Below are 17,895 nucleotides of genomic sequence, written 5' to 3'. Positions count from 1 at the left end.
GAAATTCTTGAGATTAACTCAAGACTCACAAATAGGTATTTGCAGGTGGAAGCCTAAAATTATGTAGCACACTGGTAAATTATGTTTGCCTGTCTGCATTGTTACCTCTGCTTTGTTCAAGAAATCCATCATATAAGTGTTGTTACTTGGAAAAATTGGTCTTTACAGTGTTGATTGTTCCACTTGATTTATGGAAGTCTTTCATTTTTCTGCATTTTTAAATCTCTTTGCTATTCAGACAATGCATATTAGAGTTTCAAATTATGGATTTGTTCTTGCTCAAATGTTTTAGCTTGTGAAAGATGTAAATAGTAGTAATAGTAAGTAATTTCAGTTCTCTTAAAGTAACTGTGTTGTTATTGAGAAGTAGTAGTATGCAGTATTCAAATGGGTCAGCTGACTTTAAAGAGGGTAGCACAGTGAATGTGTTTATAACTCTATGGACATTACTTCTTTTTTTGCTTGTTACTTGGGTTTGTTTTTCTGTTTTAAAATCTCATTTTACTGGTAACAACTATTGTACTGTACTTGCCTTCTGTAGCAAGCAAGAAATGACTTCCAGATCAGACTGCTTTGTGGAAAACAATGAAACCTAACTGACACATTGTTTTCAAATCATATGTGTTAAGTTTAATAAAGTACTGAGAATTATTCACAGTTGAACAACTTGCCATTCTTAATGCTTTCAAAGAAGTTGTGAGAATGGTTGGGAGTTGTGTTTGTTATTTGTGTATTTTTTGTATTTCTGGTTCTTTAACCTTCTAATGCTTTGTGGGAATTACCAGGTGTACCTGGTGGATTATGGACTTGCCCACCGGTACTGTCCTGAAGGAGTTCACAAAGTATATAAAGAAAATCCTAAAAGATGCCATGATGGAACTGTGGAATATACCAGTATTGATGCACACAAGGGTGTGGGTAAGGATGTAAAACTCTGTAATAGGCATTTGCATATCACTTTTTATAAAGAAAGGACTTATAAAACTCAGTGCAGCAAATAAACAAACCAGGTTTGTGATTCTAAAAAACATGCTTTTCTTTTTTTTAAAGTTTTGTTCTTTATGTGCTATGCTGGCATTTTTCTTTTTTTCTGTTTACTAAATTTTACTAATTGTATTTTAATGTTAACTTTGTTAAGAGCTCCTTAATTTATAAAGCATATTGATTTTTATTAACCAAGTATAAATGGAATAGTGCTTGGTCGATCTTGATAGAAAAATAGGTCCTGCTTTTAGGAGAAAAATAGTTGCTGTTATTGATGGGAAAGTATTTTTTATTTTAACTCAAAAAAATGTCATTTAATTAATTAATTATTCCTATAGTCACTGTAAAGGACAGGTTTATGTCTGATTAATCATTGAGTATTTATTGTAAAAATCAATTTCATTTTCTTAGTTCTTAAATTTTGCTTTATTAGCATAAGAGTGTTTTCTACAAAAATAACAGTTGTTGAAAATTATTATATACTTGAGGATACTTAAAGCTGAACATAACCAAAGACAACTTGATCTGCTGATTTATATTTCTAGTGTAGTCTGTGGTCACTGTGTATGTGAATTGTTTTGGTGGGGTTTTTTTTGTGGTTGTTTATTTTTAGGTGTTTTTTTTTTTTTTGTGAAGGCTTTGGGATCTGATCTCATACAGTCCTTTGTTCAGTTTTCAGACCACATAAAATAATTCAGCATTGTAGAATATTTTTTGGGGGAGGTGGGGGTTTCAGCACTTTTACTTTTTTATAGATGAAGGGAAGTAAAAACTATTTTGAACTGAAAGTCAATCACTTCACTAACTTGTTCTATTTTTTCCACAACCTGAGTACTTAAAAAGCTTCCCAAATTTGGATAACTGCAGCATGTCATGTCTTTGAATAGGAGAGGTTGATAAAGGGCTTGAAAAAGAAGTGATCCTTCCAGATGTAGGAACAATATTTTTTTCTTTCCTAGCTTTCATGTTAAAATAAAGACATAAGTAAAAGATAAAGTAGTGTTAGCACTGTCTTAACATAAAAATGTATAAATTTTTACTGTTGTTAAACTGTGTGTGCTTTAGTAACTAATGTTATGGTTGTTTTTTCTGTATGTGCATCTATATGTAGCGCCATCGAGACGTGGTGATCTGGAGATCTTGGGTTACTGTATGATTCATTGGCTTAGTGGCCATCTACCATGGGAAGATAATTTGAAAGATCCAAATTTTGTCAGGGACTCAAAAATCAGGTGAGAAGCTGTTTGTTTTCATTCTCTTTTGAAAATGAAAATGTCTTTCTGTAGAAATGCTTTGTACTTTGAGTGTGTCCCCTTTTGGTAAGGTGCTCTTATTGTGTATACCTCCCATTTTCCTTTTGTGTCTCATGTATCCTTGACATGTAATTAAACTTCACTTGTACTGTTCTGCTGGCTTCTTTTGCGTGTCTGAGATGTTTATTTTTCCACTGCAGTATTGGCACTTTAGAATTGCCATGGTGAAGCCAAAAGCACTCTTAGCAGGATGCAGGTAACCATCAGTTGTGCTTTACAGGAAGAGAAGTGTGGAGTGTGAGTTTCTTTAACACCATGTTCTCATGCATGTGGCAGAAGTGAAGGCTAAAGGGGAGTCTTAAATGTCTTTGAATATCATTCCAGCTAGAACACTACTGTTATGGGATTTTAAAAATATTTTTCATTTTGTCCTTCAGCCTCAATGTCAACGCGCCTTCATCTTCCCCTCAGCCCAGATCAGCCTTCTCTTGTCACATATTTAATATGAAGAGAGCTGTTCCAGTGCAGCAGTTTCTGTCTCATTAACAAATATTTGTTATTTGGCTTTCTTTAGCATCAGTATGTGAAAGTTGAAAATGGACCAGTTCTTTTTCTTCAGTCTTCTACTTGCCTTTGAGAATCAGAAACTGTTTCAGATGGCTCATGTGGCATTCATCAGATCTGAAATGTGCTGCACACCTACTGATGGCTATGCTAAGTCATAACAGAGGCTTGACAGTGGCCCAAACTGGGTACTTAAATAGTTTATCAGAACAGGACAAGATTGAAAATTCAAAAGAAACAGTGGTTTTGACTAATTTTGTTTTTCAGATGTAGAGATAATATTTCCATTTTGATGGACAAATGCTTTCCTGGGAAAAATAAACCAGGTAAGAGGAGCTATTTTAAAATACTTGTTTACTGAACATTTACCTATTTTAATTATTCCTTTCAATCAGGAACAACAAAGTGGCATGAATTAGATTGTTGCTTAAGAGAAGTCTAGGCTTCATTTTGGCTGCAGTTTTGTACACTACAGACACTGTTGTTTCTGGTGTAGCACAGTATTCATTTCAAACATGAGATGTGCAAATTGATTTTTCACCACTGAATTTTAGATATGGAAATTTAAGAAGCAGTGCAGCCTTGAAGTATACATTGTTCATATTTGGCACAGGTGATTTGCTGAGTACATTATTTATTATTTTTAAACTGACTCTATTAGAAATACACTTTCCTGGGATCTTACTATTTAGTTATTTTTAGCCACTCCTGGTGATCAGAAGAGTTTTTTCATTCAAGTGTGACTTGTTTGTTTTTTCAGTGGTCTAATGTTTCATGTATTATTTAGTATATGTTTCAGTCTTGAACTGATGAAGTTCTGAGATAACATTGAATTTCCTTTTCCACATTTTTAAATATAGACATAAGAAATACTATGTAAATAAGCATTCATTGGTGAAAATTGGCCTATTAGGGTTTTTTACGACTGAGTGTTTTCTTCATTGCAATAAACATGTAAAAAACAGTGATGCTGTCATCACTGGGTAATGAACCTTGGTATAATTTTTTTCTAAAATGTGTAGTAAAGACATAATTATTATGAGTTTATAAATAACCATTTCAAGAATAGCATAAGTAGTGCATGCATAATTTCTGTCTCTTTTGTAGTAAAAGTGAATGATTAAAATGTTTTCAAATAGAAATTAATTGGAGGTGCCATTTCTTTAGATGAAATAGCCAAATACATGGAAAAGGTGAAGGTACTGAGCTATGAAGAGAAACCTGTTTATCAGCATTTCCGAGAAATACTTCTGCAAGGTCTCAAGGCCATTGGACAAAAAGATGATGGTTTGCTTGACTTTGGCTTGGCAGAGAATGGAGACTTCGACAGAAATCCCACACAAAAGGTTTTACTCTCAAAATTCATGTCATCTTTTATTGCATTTGGTTGAGTAAGAGTTAGTGATGTTGGAAGTAGGTCTCATAACTTAATCCAGTAGCAAGTCATTAAATAGTGAAGTGTTTAAGTCCTAGTTGCACACATTATTTTTCTAATTAAACTTAACTAATTGTTAATAAAACTTAATACAGAATGATGTTCATAGAGGTACTTTTATAGTAGATAGTACCTTGGATAATAAAATTTGCATACTTAGGTATAATGATGTTTGAACATTAATTTGGTTAATTTACTTATTTCTTTAAGTTGGTAAAACTCCAGATGGATCAAAGTATATATAAGATTAGTCTAGTTTTTGTTTTGTATTAATTTTCTTTCCTTGACTAGTTCAAAGCTTAGTTTTAAGTATATGTCTTTATGCCAAGTATTTGATTCTGGAATTCACATACTGATTTCATTAACCTAATATGTTATTTTTGAGTCTTAACTGTATTGGTAGGCTAGGGGTGTTTTCTTCCTTGTATATAAGAAGCCTTAAACTCTAGACTTGAATTCCAATTTGAATACGGCATTAAGGACTTTTTAAGCTTTAGGGATAGTGTATGTTTAAACACCTTATACCCGTAAAAAAGTGGTCACATAATGGGACAGTAATTATCATCTTCTACTTCAAACTGCATTTATTACTTCTTTATTTACATTTGTTAATAGCAGGTTGGCAGTTTGCTGATTGCTTTAGCATGAACCAGGGAACTGAGAATTATTACACAGGATAATAGTACAAGTATGTTGCTTGCTTACTGGCGTGATCAGCAGTGTATTAAAGATGGGGGAAAAGCATGAAATAAAAAACCTGTGGGATTCTAAAGTCTTCTGAAGATACATGTTCAGCATTTCTTAGATCTTTTTGCCCAGTAAATATTTTGGCTAAAATCATACAGCTATGATCTCTGCACTAACATTTTCTGCTGAACTGAGTGTAAAAGTCCCTCCAAAAGGAGAGTTTGATAGCATAAGTTCTGTTCCCCTTGTGGTTTGATATGGCTTGTGACCTGTATTTTGGGGAAAAAAATAATCTGTCTTTAATGGTTGGCTGGTTTCTTTGCTGAGTAAGTTGGCCTGCTGCAGAGCCAACATCTGTGACCTTTTATGTCCTTGTCCAGCAGAGATGTCTAGTGCACATTTGCAATAGAATAGAAACTTCAAAAATCTTGGTTTTTTAATCTGTATCAGTCAAGACCATTCCCAAAGGGTGGGATAATCCTTTTCCATAGTTTCTTACCTCCTGACAGCAAAAAGAAGTAAGCCTTTTCATTGGGTTTCTCCTGTTTTTATATAGTTTGAGAACCATGTGCATGGTCAGCTTACTCAATTGTCACAAATATGAAGCACTTAGATAAAACTGGGAGTGCTGCTGGCCCACTTGAGTAAGTGTTTTCAGCTGTCAGCTTCATATTTCAGTGGACTTGATGCTACTTCATGCCAGCTACTGCTAGTGTCTGGACAGAATAAGATTGATGGGCATCATAACATTCTTGCTTTTGACCAAACACCAGGACAGATGACTCTTCCTTCTGTGTTGAGTTTTGTAGGCCTTGTGACAGCTGCAGTATAGGCTACCGTAGAAGATAACTCAGTCTTTTAAAAATGAGCTCCAAATTCTAAACTTCATTCAAAACTATTCTCCATAAATATAATTTGCCATTGATCAGTAGCATTTTGCCTCTGAAAGCCAGGATCTTCTATCACATGCTGAATTTTGTTTGACATACTTAATGCCTAATTTGAAAAAGAAAAATGCAGCCTGGCATCCACCCTTGAGAATATTGTGACCTCTAACACAAAATATTTATGACATTTTGGTTCTACTGTCTTTTAATCACAGCAGGTCTTAACACACCTATTCTTCATTGCTTTTGGTGCAATCTACCATAATATTTTCTTAAAACAGTGTTATTTGACATTCTGAAGTTATGGTGTTTTGTAGTTAGGAGATAATATTTCTAGCATCTGTGTAAATACTTTCTTAGAGTGTAGGATTCTCCTGTGCTGTCAGCTAATTGAGCCATGGTGGGCATTTACATGTTACATGTAAACATGGTTGTTCTGGAATCTGTCATTCTCCAGTATTGGTATCTGGGTAAAAGTCACAGATGTCTGCTGTATTAAAAGTTGGCATTTTATTTTCTATATCATGTCTCAAGTTTCCCCAGATACATGAGTAAATGAAGCATAGTCCACAGATGTGCTTGAGGTTTTCCCCTTTTTTTTTCTTTTTTTTTACATTATAGAAAGCGTGCTAGTTTGTGAGTGTGGAATTCTCTAGTAGTTCTAGACAAACAAGAAGCTAGCAGTACCATTTATTGAAGGAAGTATTTCAAGCTCTTGACTAAATAATTTAGAGCAAGGACCACATTTTAATGTTGTTCAGTGCCAAAGAGTGTCTGGGAAATATTGGGAGTGAAGTAGCCTGGAAAAATACAGATCTTAGTGATTTGTAGTTCCTTCTAATGTTCAGGTTCAGATGTGCAGGTGTTGCTTTTGTCAGATGAATGCTGCCTGATTTCTACTGCTATGTAATTCACCTGCATCAAGATTAAGAAACCGCTTTTTATTAAATAAGCTTGGAAACAAGATAAATGTATTTTGCTTTCCTGTAATATGTATTGAATATCTGTTTTTCTGATGAGCATTTAAAATGTTTCCTAGTACAATTGGGAGGGATGCATTATCTCTCATATAAAAGCAGTAGAGTGCTGAAATAGTCCTCCTTAATTTTGGTCAGAATGAACAAAAGTGTCTGTGTTTATTCCTGCCTAATGCATCACAAATCTGCTGACATGCTAACCTTGGAGTCTTGGCTGGCGGTAATCAGGCCTGTGCACCGGCAGGAAAGATGTACCTAATGCACTCCATCAGTGCAGTTTGCATATGGAAGTTCTCACAGGGGAGCTGCCCTGTGCCAGCTGAGGGTTACCTGCCCACTGCAGTTATTGTATGTAATTATCGAACCAATCTGTTCAGCCCAGCAGGGTTTAGATGGTAATCATGAAGCAACACTTTGGAAAGGAAAGATGTAATGCACTCTCCCCTTCTCCTGTGAGCTGTGTGAAGTTGTAGCCACTTTTAAAGCTGTATTAGTAAAGCTCTAGTCTCACACAATTAAAATATAAATAAATTAAGAAGAAGGAAAAGTAAAACTCCTTCAGTGTTCAGTGCTTTTTGTGTATGCTCAATGCAGGTCACTTCATCTTTTGCAAAAATCATGGCTTTAAAGCAATGATTTTCCATAACTAGTTCAGGAATACTTTGCAATAGTAAGATTAATTGTAATACACAGATAATAAGAGTTCTATCCATTTAGAACCTTGAGTAGAGTTCAGATTTTCCAAATACCTCTCTTTGGAACAGAACCCATGGTTGGCATTTAAAAAAAAAAAAGTACTGTCAGTGAGTATTAGCTGCTTTTGAGCTGTGCAAAGAAAGCCTTGAAAGGCAAGGATCCAAACAAACTTGGCTTTAATGTGGTGTAATTTCTTTAGAAAATCCAATTAATAAGAACTTGAGATAAAATGTTTAGTGTTCTTTTAAGTTTTCAGATTGTTCCTTTTGTAACATTTATTCAGTGTAAGATAAAAAAACCCCAGGTTATGATCACAACACCTCATGTTTTCCTAAATCAAAATTTCAGCTGCTAAAGTGATCTGCAGACTAGGGAACTGTTGTTTCAAACAGTGTATGGATTAGTACCAGTATTCTTGTGTTAATACAGGAATACATCTTTTCTATGACTCAAGACATTTTATAATATATAATATAACAGAATACCTTGTGAGGACATTGTGTGCTTGACATGATCTTTCTTGCTCTTGAGTTCAACTGCTAATTTTTGGTGTTTTTTTTTTTTTACAGAAAAGAAGAAAGGCAGTGGCAGCAGCTGCAGCGAGTGAGAGCACTGAGGCAAAAATGGAAGATACAGAAAGTCCAAAGAAGAAGAAAGCTGCTATTTCAAGTAAGTCAAAAGATAGTTCTGACAGTCACATGTACTGGTGTGGCAGGATACCTTGGCTAAAGTCCAGACCCTCATACAGCACTTGCTCCCCTTCCCAGTGGAGAAAATAGGATCAGAAAACCCATTAATTGAAACAAAGATGAAGAAATCTTTTACTGTTTCCTGTTTTGGGCAAACCAGACTCAACTTGGGAAAAATAAATGTAATATATTGCAAATTTAAAATAAATTTGGGTAGTGACAAACACTAAAACAGCACCTTTCCTTCCCCTTCCCTCCAGCTCAACCTATTTCACCCTAAACTCTACCACTCTTCTTGTTTAGTGCAGGGGTCCTGAAGGGGGACTGTGCTGTGGTCTCTGTTGCTCCTTCATCCTTACATTTTCCCCCTGCTCCAGTGTGGGCTCTCTCCTTTGGGTTGCAGTCTTTCAGGGGTAGAAAACAATTTTTTCAGGGAATATCAGTTTTTTCCATGTTGGGCTCTCACATGAGTTGCGGGGGAGATATCCTCCATTCTGGGTCCTTCCTGAGCTACAGGAAAAATGTGCTCTGGGGCAATGGAATACCACTTCCACCTGTGACTTTGGCGTTCTGTCTGCTGTTTCCCACTCTTCTCCCTGCACTGCTACTCCCTTTCTACCTGTTCAGTGATTTTTTTTTTAATCTTTCCTTAAATCTTTCCACAGAGGTGCCACAAACAAGTGTGGCTCAGCTTTTGCCTACAATGGGCTTGTTTTGAGGCTTTGGCCTGCAGTGGGTTTGTACTGGAGCCAGCTGGAAAGGGCTGTGTCAGGCACAGGAGAGCAGCTGGCCTCTCCCCACAGAGGCTAGCTCTGAAGCTGACCTCAGCTTACCAAAACCCAGCCACATAAAATACCCAATAGAACCTTTAGCAGTTCAAGTGCTTTTGATCTTTTGCAATTTCTTTTTAGATTAACTTTGTTAAGTAAAGTTAAAATATTTCAACTTTCTATGTAAGAAAGGATTATGCTCCAGTTAAGTAGTGCCCAAAGCTGGTGGAATTGCTGGTGATAAAAATTGGTAGCTGAACCAATTTATTTTTATTTTGCCATCGTTCATTCTCTGCTCATTCTCATTTTTGTCCTCCTGTCTTGTCCACTGTTAGAACATGCTGACTCCTCAGGATTCCTCTGCACAGAGTGTTAAAGCCAAGGGCTAACAGCAGCAGCTTCCAAAAGCAAGCATGTTTAAAGTCAAGGAAAGGATTATCTATAAGGATAGAAAATGCTGAAGCTATTATTTCAACATAATTTGGCATAGTTTCAGTGCAGTATGGAAAAAGTCATGGACAGATAAAGTAGGATTATTGAAAATCCAATGTGAGAAATCTTCAATATATTTGTATAGGGAAAGCTGGTGGTGAGTGTCCAGTTAAACTGCTTTATGTGAACTGAATAGCAAAGATATTTTTCCTAAAGAATTTTTGTTGTATAATTTTAAGTAAAATACCAGATGTTGTCTGTGGTCAAATAGTCTAAAAATAAAGCAGTAGGACCAAAGTCTTCCCCAAAATAAATGTCCTTGTTTAAAAATGATTTGATGGAGTATTGCAGGATGGGAAACTGTAAGCTTTCAAAGACAGTGATAATATATGAGTTCTGGATTTACCCTGGTATACTTATTCAAACTGTATGGAACAAAGTACAAGGAATGAAGCTAATGTTATTCCAGGAGGTGACTCTGCTTTGGTCATTTTCAGCTATTCATATTACAGAATTTTAATCATTAAGGCCAGTGATTGTTTTTTTGAATGTGTATTTACTTATTGATTTCAATTTATTATAAATTCTCTAGTCTGTCAGTGGCTGAAAAAGTATTAATTGGATTATACTTTCTTTCAAAGCAATAGAATGATGCTGACACACTTTCAGCATTTTAGGTATAATTTAAGACTTTTTAACAAAATACTTAAAACATTTTACTATTTTCTGGTTGTGGTTTGATACACATGTGCAGAACATACTTTCTTTTCTTATACTATACTAGTTTTTCCTGGGATTGTAGATTGAAATTCTTATAGAAGGAGATGGAAAAGAACTTGAATTGCAATCCAGGTGGTAACTTCAGCTTTTTGTAAACAATGAGTTTTTTGAGACTAAGTAAAGGTATTTGGGAGGCTGTATAGACTTTCAACATAAGCTTAAATGAGAAAAACTTGCTAGTTCAATAAAGTTACAGATGAAATGGCTCTAATTTCACCTTTTTACACTACTCAATTTAATGAATACCAAGTAGAGGGAGTATATAAAATGCTTTCAGGTGAAATGTGATACATGTACTTACTCATTTGATTCTCTCCAAATTTGGAATTACAAACTTTAGCAACTATTACATGATTCATAAACCTGTGTTGAAGGAAAGAGCAACTGTTTCATAATAGTTTCTGATCCTGATGCTTTTATAGTTTGAAAAGGTCTGATTATTATAGAAATACTTAAAACTGTGTTTCCAAATCTGACTAGTTTTGTGTTACCATGGACTTGTTTCTCCATTAAATGGTTTTTCCTGTAACTTAAAATCCTGAAGTTCAGTAAAATGGATATTTTACTGATGCCTCTTAATTGTACAATTTGATGCCTCTTAATTGTACAATTTGAGGTTGAGTCATACAGCAATGCTTTAAAAGTTGTTGAAATTCTGTATTATTTGTTTCTAAGGGGCATAAATATCGTGGAATGGTGGTTGCTCTTCAGGTATTCAAACAACATCTCATAAATGTTTCAACAGAAAGCAGTGGCAAGAGCTTTGCAGCCTCTTCTCTTGCTGTTCAGCTCATCAGCATTAACCACATCTGACTGTGCAGTTTGTCTTGTCCAGTCCAAAGGATCCTGATCAGCTGGGTGGCATTTTGAGTACCCAAAGGTGCTCAGTGGCCATAGGAAGTCTGCCAGTGTTGAAGTCTGCTGGGGCTGGGGCGCCCTCAGACTTGTAGGAGGAGGAAGAAAGAATTGTTTGAGGACCTTCAAAAGCTATTTAACTTAGAAAAGGTGTGGTAGGAGGTGCTTTTAATGTTAAAGAATTTTAAATATTGTAGATAGGGAGGTTAAAATAGATTTGGTTTACATTTAATTTATCTTTGTGGTTCTTCATGAATAGTAGGGTTTTTTTCTGCAATTTGCAAGTGACAAATACAGTGAGAATTACTTTGAACATGTGTCACTAATCATAATAAAGAGAAAAATTAGTGTCCAACATATAAAATATTGGAGTGTTATTGTGTACTTCTGTGTGTGCTTGGAACACAGTTCTTTATTAAAATCTACCTTTATATTTTAAGCTTGTTTCTGTACAGTATTTTCAGATCATTTCTAGCACTTAAACACATATAAAATGTAAGTAATTTATGTTCCCTTTTTGCATTTAATGGGACTTTCTTGTGTTTGCTGCTAATAAAAAGTATTAAAACAAAACATCTTGTAATGAAAATTTTCCATGTGTAAGGTTTTTTATAATGACTTTACATGTAGAACTAAGTAATTTAAGAAAAACGTTTTTTCTACTTTTTTGGTTGTTTTTCTGTGACCTGAAGATGAATTGCAGTATGTTGAACAAGTATTGCAATTCAAACTCAGATATAAAATTTGCAAGTGAAATTTTTCTGCAGGAAAAAAAAAAATCATACTGCAGTGACTCAGATTTTTACAGGGAACTAACCTTTTGCAAGATTGCAAGTAATGTTTTGAATTAAACTGCCTTCCTCTTGCAAATTGCTGTGTGGCAAAGAGGAAGGTTGATTTCAGACACATGCTGCATGAGACAAATGATTTCTGTTTATGTACAATTGTGTTTTGAAATATCTTCAGTGAAGCAATTTTTGCAAATAGAAGTAAACCAGTTTCAGTTTCATCTGGAACAATTTTATATGAAAATTTTTAAAAGAACACTCATATATATGATGTTGTCTGTAAGAAATACAGAGGCACAAAGTCATAAATAATAGATTCTTGTGTTCTGATGTTTTTCCTTATGAGAATATGAAAAGTATTTGCTTTATTTGTTGCAGGAAAGGGAGTACTTGGCAGAAAAGAGTAGCTAAAGTTAAGCTCCATCCCACAATTTCACTGACTTTTCTCTCTCATCCCCACCCCACAGTCATGTATTTACTGGAATTCAAGTCCATTTGCATTCTTCTGGCTTTTTTTTCCTGAGTTGTATTTCTGAATTCTTGTAGAAAAAGAGCTGCTGTGAAAACAGAAAAAGCCAACTAACCACAACTACTATTTTTTTGCCCTTGTAATTTCTTCAGCAGCTTCAGAGCACTGAAGAATGCTGGTCTGAGAAGTGTTATTCACCAGGTGTTTTCAGTTATGTAGGGGTTCCCTGGCTGAACTGGGAAAGAGCTTGTCAGAGGACTCTTCCTTAAAGGAAGGAGGAGTTTTCTTAAAAGAAGACTTCATCTTCTTACAGTCTTTTTAAAAGAAGATTTTGTCTTTTATCTTCTTTAAAAGAAAAGTATCTCTTCATTAGCTCCATATTCAAACTGCCCAAAGTGATTGGAGATTGTTGGTGTTTAACTCATTAAATGCTGCATCCTGGCCTAAGTTCCCATTTGATGTTTGCTCTGTTTTCAGATATTCTAACCTATGATGTAACTTAGAAGTCACCTAAATCCTACCTGATTTTATCTGTTCAGTTGTGGTGTTTTCATGTTTCCTAATCTTACACTGTTCTCCTTTTCATCAAAGGAGACAATTTATACAGGAAAGTAGTGGTTTTGTTTTTACCAAAGGAACTTCTGTAATTTTATAAGAATTTTAATTTTTTTACTTGAGCACAGTTTTATTTCTTAGTTGTAAGCCTTGTGTGGTTCTAAATCAGTGAATGTAGAATTGGCAGATGAGAAGGGACATCAAGAATAGATCTGTACACCAGTTGAATCAATTTATTTTGGTATTAATCCTGATAGATGCTAATGCTGTATGATTATTCTAAAACTTCCCTGGTCAACACCACTTGTAATACTTAACTGTCCTTACTATTACAAAGGATTTAATAAGGGGGAGTATTTTAATATTTTTGTTACCTAATATGAATTTCCCTTAAGCTTAGTAGTTGTTCTAGCCACTGTGGGCATGAAAATCACATTCATGCAGCAACCTTTTGCACATCATATGTCTCCCATTTTTATTTTTTTACTTTCTTCAGATAAACTAGTTAAATTCAATGTTTTCTTCTTGTTTTTGTTAGAGAATGGGAAACCACTTTTTCTCCCCATTGTTCTCAGACCTCTTGTAGGACAGAGCCCAGAACTACCCACAGTACTGCTGGGTTTCTTTTGTAAAACTTTGTTTTGCATTGTTCTCTGCCTCCTTGATTCAGCCAAATTTACTCATTGAGCTTCAATGATCAGTGACTGCTTGTCTTAAGCAAGCAGCTTCTTTCTTCAGGTCTTCCATGAAATTCAGTTTTGCTTTTCTTTACCTGTACACTTGACATAGATTGTGGAATTACAGATAGTTTTACAAGCAAGAACTGAAGTAGTTAGGCATGCTGTCTTCAAGGAGGAATTTAGGATTAAGAAGAAAAAAAAATCATTACATGACTAGGAGATAAAAAATACTTCATTGTTACTGTACATGCAAAAAGGTAGAAATTTTTATTGTGTGTAATATTTTTTTGTCAATGTGACTACAGTTGAATGTGATTCACAGAAATGAGCAGTGATGTTTTTTTCCTTCCTTTTCCCTGGCAGTAGGCAGGCATGAATCAAAGTGCAGGGAGGTTTTTATTATTGCTTTTAGGTATGGTCTCTTTGAACAACCTGCCTGCCTGTTTTACTAGGAATCTTATTTAGGTGGGATTATTCCTTACCTTTGTTAATAAAATATTGTCAAGTGATGGCTTCAATCTGTAGGCACAGTTGCACTGGTAGCTGAGCTGATTTAACAGCTGACATGGCCAAATAGAAATCTTCCTTTCTTTTTCACGTTTTTTTCTTCTACTTCCCTTTGTATGAGCTCCATTCAGAATGCTCTAAGATGCCACATTTCACTAAACTGTGAGAATACCAGACCAAATTTTATTGCCAGTGAGGAGAAGCACAAGAAGCCAGGAGGGAGCACAGCCAGGCCAGCTGATCCAGACTGGCCAGAGGGATATTCCACACCATGGAGTGTTATACCCAGTATATAAAATGGGGGAGTTGGCTGCAGGGGCCAGTTACTGCTGTTACTGCTGGGGTTCAGCTGGGCATCAGTCAGTGAGTGATGAGCTCTGGTACTGCGCATCACTTGTGGGTTGGGGTTTTTTTGCATGTGTGATAATTAATCTCTTTACTTTTTTATTATTATATATTACTTTATTGTAATTATTAAACTGTTCCTGTTTCAACCCATGGGATTTTTTTCCTTTTTCCAATTCTCTTCCACTTCCCACTGGGAAGGGAGGGGGAGTGAGTGAATGAACTCTGCGTGATAGGTAGTTACTGTCTGGGGTTAAACTGTGATCCCAGAGCTGGATGAGCTTAGCACAAGGTCCAAAAAATAGCTTAGTACTGGAAAGCATTATAAAACTAAAAGTTGGCACATGGGGAGGAAGGAGGGGTGTAGATTTTGTAGAGGATCTAATTCTTTTGGTGAAGATGAGCTAAAAAAATGACTCAACTCCATGTGATGATACTCTTGGAGAAGTTGAGCCAAACAACTTGTTTTTTAGGAGAAGGTCAGTGTCCAGAAATAGTTGAAGATTTCTCCTCTGTCCGTGGCATGTTCCCATCCCCACTTAAAGCTCAATAAGTGATTTGATTTGAGCTATACTTTTAAAGACTAAAGTTTTTTTCTTCTGATCTGTTTTTGTTATTTTATTTTTGTTATTTTATTTAACACACAGTTTTTGTTTTGTTTGAATTGCAGATGCAATTGCTGCCAGAACCGAGAAGATGACCTCACCAAAGAAAAGCACAGCAACCAGAAAGAGAGTCAAGAAGTAAATAATATATGGAGCAACAAATTAAGTTGCTCTGTGGCTCATTTCTGAATTTTTTTTGTTGTTGTTGGTAGCACTGGAATCTTTTTCTTTCCTTTTGAAATTATGAGTTCTGTAAAAACATGGACTGCTGTTTGTACCTGTTTTTGAAGAATAAATGTTTTATTAAAATATTTGCATAATTTATATACATGTAAATACTAATGCAAAATTTTACCAACTTGTGAAGTGGGGATGCATTTTTATTCTTTATATACATGAATTCATGTCTTTAAGGCAAACTAAAAAAGAGTGGTTTTTTCCTGCTTTGTAATGTAGAGATGAAGCCTTTTTTTACTAGTTTCATTATGGATACTGTATAAGAAACAGCAGTGTTGCATCTGATTTCTCACAGTTCTGAGTAAAGTCATATTGGTGGTCACTTAAATGCACACTGAGATGAAATCTGAAAAAGCATAAATAACTTTTAAATATGTTACAAGTGTTTGAATTAAAAACAGAACATAAGGCAAAAACCATGTCCTTCCATTGTAGTTTATATAAAATGCATTTAATTCTTTGGAAGACAGGTACTGAATTTTAGCCATTTTTTTGCATAGTATTTGTGTTTCTATCACTTTTCCACTTATTCACAGTTTCTCTGGAAAGAAAGAGACCAGAATTTCAGACAAAGGGCCCAGGGCAAAGAAAAGAACCAACTAAAAAACAATGCCTATTCTCAACCATCCCCTCAGGTTTTCTTTTTATATTAGGGAAAAGACTAGAATATAATTGAGTAACTTTGTGCAGGATCTAGTTCCCGTGAAATATTGTCTCACGTCTGCTTCTCTCAGCAGTAATGGTTTGCCTTTACTTGAGGAGCATGTAATCTTCCAAATCCTTTTGTACAAGTACTTCCTTGGTTAGCTTTGAGTCCTCTCTTCAGAGTCGTTAGTCAAAAATAGTGTGGGATTCCAGTGTGAAACACTGCTACTTTTCATATATCTACTGCAACATACGCATGATAAGGCATGAACATCATTCTTATCAGGGCAACCGAAAGTTTGGCAAACCAAAAGGAATCCATATGAGCCAGTGAGAGTGTATTCGTGTGGATGTCCAGCTTGCTTGATTGTATAATGTCTGAGTAGCAATTCATGAGATTAAATAAATATGTTGTAGCATGAAATGTTGAATGAATGAATGATGAAGTTATTTTTTGAAACAAGGGAATCTGTTTTTTTGAAATAAAACTGGAATACCATATTTAGGAGGTGCTTTCTCATTTCTGTTGACTGTTAGGCTCGTCTTCCTGGGTGTTAGCAAAGTGTGGCTGACAACTTTGAGTGTAGCATTCTCTTCATTTCAGATGTAAAAATAGGTTTGCTAAAGCCTCTCTCAGTTTAAAACTCCTCAAATCAAACTATCATTTTAATGACTTCGTTTAATCATTTTGTTCAGAAAGTGTGTTACACTGTTCTGAATAGCTATTGTCAGGAAGGCATACTGTATTCTCTTCCTTGTCACATGCTCAAAGTTAATGTCATTCTTTTGTATTTCAATTGTCTGACATTTTGTTTTTTTTAGTAACTTATTTACCAGTAAACTTCCTTTGATTACTTTCCAAGTTTTCAAGCAGTGTGTTTTCTTTTGACACCACCAAAGCCAAATGGAACAAACAGTTATTTCCATATATTTGAAAAGAATGTTTTGAGGTACAAATTTCATAAGCCACCCTTACCTCCTCCCACCCCAAAGATGTCCCAGGAAAAGATGTCCTGGCAGGTGTTCTGTGAAGGAAAAGGGTGTTTTTTATTCAAGGTGAATGTTGTTTCAGGGCTTGTCTCTGCTCACCAGGCACTGCAAAGCGCCAGGCTCCAGCTGGCTGTAACTGCAGTGGTGTTTAAGGCGTGGGACGGGCAGGAGGAGCGCAGGAAGGCTGTGATCATACCCGCAGCGCTGCCGTATGGATCACATACAGTGCTGCTTGCACACACGTGTTCCCTCTGCTTTGCAGAGCGCTGATGGGGAAATGCAGCACTCCACGAGAGGCGGAGGGTGCAGTCGGATTTTGTTGACATCCCCGTTTGAAAGTAAAGCCCCTAACACAAAAGAAGCAAGCTGCCTTTAGACTGCATTTACTGCTCTTGATGACTCCAGTTGTGTGTAAATATTAGAAAACAGCAGGGTCCTGCATTCCAAGAATCACTTGAGCAGTGCCATGAAGACAAGTGTCCTTACTAGTATTGTAGTCATACTCCCAAGCTCTCCTGCTGTTTCTAATCTGTGCGTGCAGCCGTGAAAAAACTGGACTGACATTTACAGGCACAGCAGGGAGACGCTTGAGAAGGGAATGTTAAAGACTCCGCTACCTATGTTTCAAAGTGGCCACCATACATGATAAATCTTCATAGGAGAACTAGTCAGCACTTCAGCTGATGGTGTAATGAGGATATTGATAATGAAGCACAGAATGCTTCTTTTAGTGCTTGAACGTTTTGCAGACAGATTGTTTATATTTTCCCCTAATTTATCTGGAGAGACAGTCAAATTCAGGATGAATATAACATATTTTTTAGATGGTGATTGTTTGATAATTTTTACAGGATTATTTTCCAATAAGTTAATATAAAATAATAATTCCCAATATTTGCTTCAGCTAGCATTAAGAAGGGGGTCAGTTGCTTTCCTGAGTAGTTTGACAGACTTTTCTCACTGTTTTGTCCCAGTAAGCTGCCAGATTTGGGATGCCATAATACCAGTAATGCAATTAGGTTTTCTGCACGTTGTCTGGTTGACTTCTCAGTTAAGAGTTTCTTT

The 17,895-nt window shown here is 35.7% G+C and overlaps 1 protein-coding gene across 6 annotated transcripts in view; it reads left to right on the top strand.

Annotated features, from left to right (window-relative positions):
- The window catches only part of VRK1 (VRK serine/threonine kinase 1), a 47,198-nt gene extending 30,500 nt beyond the window's left edge, over positions 1 to 16,698 (top strand). For all 6 annotated transcript variants that reach the window (XM_064713947.1, XM_064713945.1, XM_064713946.1 and 3 more), the window contains 6 exons: positions 786 to 918; positions 2,096 to 2,216; positions 3,069 to 3,127; positions 3,969 to 4,147; positions 8,053 to 8,152; positions 15,024 to 16,698. In XM_064713947.1, coding sequence (XP_064570017.1) covers positions 786 to 918; positions 2,096 to 2,216; positions 3,069 to 3,127; positions 3,969 to 4,147; positions 8,053 to 8,152; positions 15,024 to 15,100 — 669 coding nt within the window. In that variant the 3' untranslated portion in view covers positions 15,101 to 16,698. The remainder of the gene's footprint in view (positions 1 to 785; positions 919 to 2,095; positions 2,217 to 3,068; positions 3,128 to 3,968; positions 4,148 to 8,052; positions 8,153 to 15,023) is intronic.
- The last annotated feature ends 1,197 nt before the right edge of the window (positions 16,699 to 17,895 follow it).

Source organism: Zonotrichia leucophrys, chromosome 5, assembly GCF_028769735.1.
Source record: "Zonotrichia leucophrys gambelii isolate GWCS_2022_RI chromosome 5, RI_Zleu_2.0, whole genome shotgun sequence".
Classification (NCBI taxonomy): domain Eukaryota; kingdom Metazoa; phylum Chordata; class Aves; order Passeriformes; family Passerellidae; genus Zonotrichia; species Zonotrichia leucophrys.
Note: the sequence above shows the minus strand (reverse complement) of the source record. Positions and strands in the feature narration are given on the sequence as shown.